At 43.0% G+C, this 2899-nt stretch overlaps 1 protein-coding gene across 1 annotated transcript; it reads right to left on the bottom strand.

Moving 5' to 3' along the window:
• Positions 1-830: 830 nt before the first annotated feature.
• On the bottom strand, positions 831-2136 carry LOC119797618 (ribosyldihydronicotinamide dehydrogenase [quinone]-like). Its single transcript, XM_038306768.1, has 6 exons — positions 2093-2136; positions 1787-1951; positions 1593-1723; positions 1411-1524; positions 1243-1344; positions 831-1172 (listed from the first exon to the last, which is right to left on the bottom strand). Exons 1-6 carry the CDS (start codon positions 2094-2096, stop codon positions 876-878), a joined length of 813 nt encoding a protein of 270 aa, XP_038162696.1. The 5' UTR covers positions 2097-2136; the 3' UTR covers positions 831-875.
• Positions 2137-2899: the final 763 nt, after the last annotated feature.

The raw sequence follows: 2899 nt of genomic DNA, 5'->3' as shown, positions 1-2899 counted from the left end.
CGTGTATGGACAAGTTTAAAAGTAATACTTAAAGCAGCCTAGTACATTTACTACCATAGACACCAGTATCAATGACTGGACATGTATTAGCTTAATAGTTGGGCAAACAGTTCAGTTTATTCATATTGTGCTAATTCACAGCAAATCAAGGCACTTTACAATCCAGATGACTCAAATTGAAAAGTTTAAGGAAAACCACTTGATTGTATAGACTCAAGGCAATCCCTCACACCAACCATGCTTGTAGCAACAGGGGAGAGGAAAAACCATTAAGAAACCTCCAGCACACCAGACACCCATCTGCAAGGGCCAACTGGGGTTCAAGGAGACAAAAACAGGCTGAAACATTCACAAAAGGAAACAGTCAAACAGCTCTGTCCAGGAAATACAGCCAGGCAGACAAGCTCCGAGCCAGCTCCCATGTCAGGATAAGAGAACAAGCCAGGCAGAAACAGAAATACACTGAAAGACAGGCCGAGCATAAACAAGGTGTTGATGGCATCCCAAACAGGAAGAGACCAGATGAATTTACAAGAAAAAGCTTCAGAGATTCATCTAACAAATTCTGCATAGTGGGAGACTAGAGATAAATGAAGCAGAACGATAAAGTCTATACATCCTCCAGCAATCTAAGCCTATAGCAGCATAACCATAGAAATTGGCTCAGGTTATCCTGAGCTACTCTATAAGCTTTATCACAGGTTTTAAGCCTACCCTTGAAAGTAGACAGGTTGTGTGCCTCATGGAAAGCTAAGGTAATGAACACGTGTTCAGGTCAGTTTATTTTAAAAGACACCTTTGTTCACTTCTCTTAAGAGGAAAAAAATTATACTTTTATAAAGCAGCTTTTATTCATCAAACGTTGTGACAAATGATCAGCATCCAGCCTTCATCTGGCTGTGAGGGGGCAGTGGTTTGTTCAGGTGGATGCCCACAGTCAGCCCAAACTCCTGGCTGGAATGCTTCTCATGGACATCAGGCTTCAACTGGAAAGCCTTCTCATCAAAGCAGTCCAAGGGAATGAAGGACAGAGGCTTTTCCTCCAGAAGTCCTTGCAGTCGTGTGCGCCAGCTATCCAGCATTCTCTTGCGATCTTCAGCTGCAGCAGAAGAAGGAGCCCAGAAGATCTGAGGGGCCAGAACCTGGAAGCCACAGTAGTGCAGGATGCCGTTCTGCAGAGGAATGAAGTTGATTTAACATTTCCACTAGATGTAGGTTTATTGCAGCAAAACACTACATTACCTGCAGTGGCCACAGTGTAACATTCATGTCTCCATTAATACCAGTTGGGCTGAACATGGATTCTAGAGATCCAGTGGTGAAGGACAGCATGGCTTTCTTGTCCTAAAAGCAGGAACAGGTTAAACAAGATTATAGATTCCACCAAAACCTTCCTTATTAAAGTCTCACCTTGAAGATTCCCTGGCTGTAGCGCTTCTCTTTAGAGAAGGCAAAGCCATTGGTGAGAACACGGTCAATCCAGCCCTTCAGGATGGCAGGAACACTGAACCAGTACATGGGGAACTGAAGGAAAGAATACAGTTAATACAACATGGAGCATTTATCACCATATTACAGATATCCAGCAGTACCTGAAAAATGATGAGGTCTGCCTCAGTGAGCTTAGTTTGCTCCTTTGTGATGTCATCTGACAGTTTCCCCTGCTCCCATGCAAGTTTAGACTCTTCCAGATAACAGAAGTTCTCAGCATTCTTCACATCCTCTGTTCAGGAATTTTTAAATATTAGGTAATTGACATATCTGATCAGACAATTTCCAGTCATACCTTTGATGTCTTCAGCTGTAGCAGTGGCTTTAAAGCTCATGGCATACAGGTCAGAGACTTCCACTGTGCAGCCCTGAGCAGTCAGGACCTCTACAGCAGCATTTTTAGCTGCAGCATTGAATGATCCAGAGCTCTGGTGAGCAAACACGATCAGCACTTTCTTTGCTGTCAAAAGATAGACTAGATTAAGCATTGAATCAAAGTATAAAATCAACAGAAAATGTTCACATTACCCATTACTTAAACTTTAATATTCAGAAATACATAAGAGTTTTTGGAGAATGTGGTATAAAACTTATACTTTACCCATTCTGGAGCAAGTGCGTTAAACCAACTTCAAAAGAAAAAAAAAAACACACTGTATACATAAAAAGCCTTTCGGCAGCTTTTATGCACTTATGCTACAAAGCAGGTCTAAGCTGATCCAGGTGTGTTCAATCAGAATTCAGCAGGACCTCAGCTGAAAGAGATGAGATGAGATGAAAACATCTTACATTTACTGAAAGTTGCAACTGATATTGTGGCTCAGAGATAATATTCATTGGGTTTTAAATATCTTCTGAAAAACAATGTTATCTGCTACAATAAAAAAAAAGAGTTTTAACTAAAGTTAAGCCTGAACTTTTACTAATATCTTTGGTAAAGGTAAAATACTTAATACCCAGGTGTGTGTGTGTGTGTGTGTGTGTGTGTGTGTGTGTGTGTGTGTGTGTGTGTGTGTGTGTGTGTGTGTGTGTGTGTGTGCACACACTGCCGCGCAAATTCCAAAGGTCACGTGACAGGCTGCCGCGCGTGGGCGGGGCTCTTAGCGCCAATACAGAACAACAGTGACGTCACAGCAGAGGTGTGGGCGTGACCACAACAGGCTGTCAGCTCATTCACTCAGTGAACAAGCTCAGGAGGGGAAGCGCTTCCTGGAGAGGGTCAGTCACAGCAAACGCTGCACTAAAATTTCCCACGAAGAAGAAACGTCGGAGGTGGAAGGCCGGAAAGATTGCATGTGGATGGTCGTTTGGTGCATGGCGCGTGTTTTGAAGCTGCTTATGGAGAAATGTCTTGGGCCGTGAGTAGTGAGGAAACAGGAAGCGATTCTTGTGGGATGGAAGAGGGAAA

Source organism: Cyprinodon tularosa, unplaced genomic scaffold (genome assembly GCF_016077235.1).
Source record: "Cyprinodon tularosa strain WSP-4 unplaced genomic scaffold, ASM1607723v1 ctg590, whole genome shotgun sequence".
Lineage (NCBI taxonomy): Eukaryota > Metazoa > Chordata > Actinopteri > Cyprinodontiformes > Cyprinodontidae > Cyprinodon > Cyprinodon tularosa.
This window is presented reverse-complemented; position numbering and strand designations above follow the sequence as displayed.

Excerpts from the sequence above, each read along its gene's own strand:
- LOC119797618 (XM_038306768.1), bottom strand. Across the intron at positions 1,345-1,410 it reads ACAGCCAGGGAATCTTCAAG|GACAAGAAAGCCATGCTGTC; the intron begins GTGAGACTTTAA and ends TCCTGCTTTTAG. Across the intron at positions 1,173-1,242 it reads TTACACTGTGGCCACTGCAG|AACGGCATCCTGCACTACTG; the intron begins GTAATGTAGTGT and ends ATTCCTCTGCAG.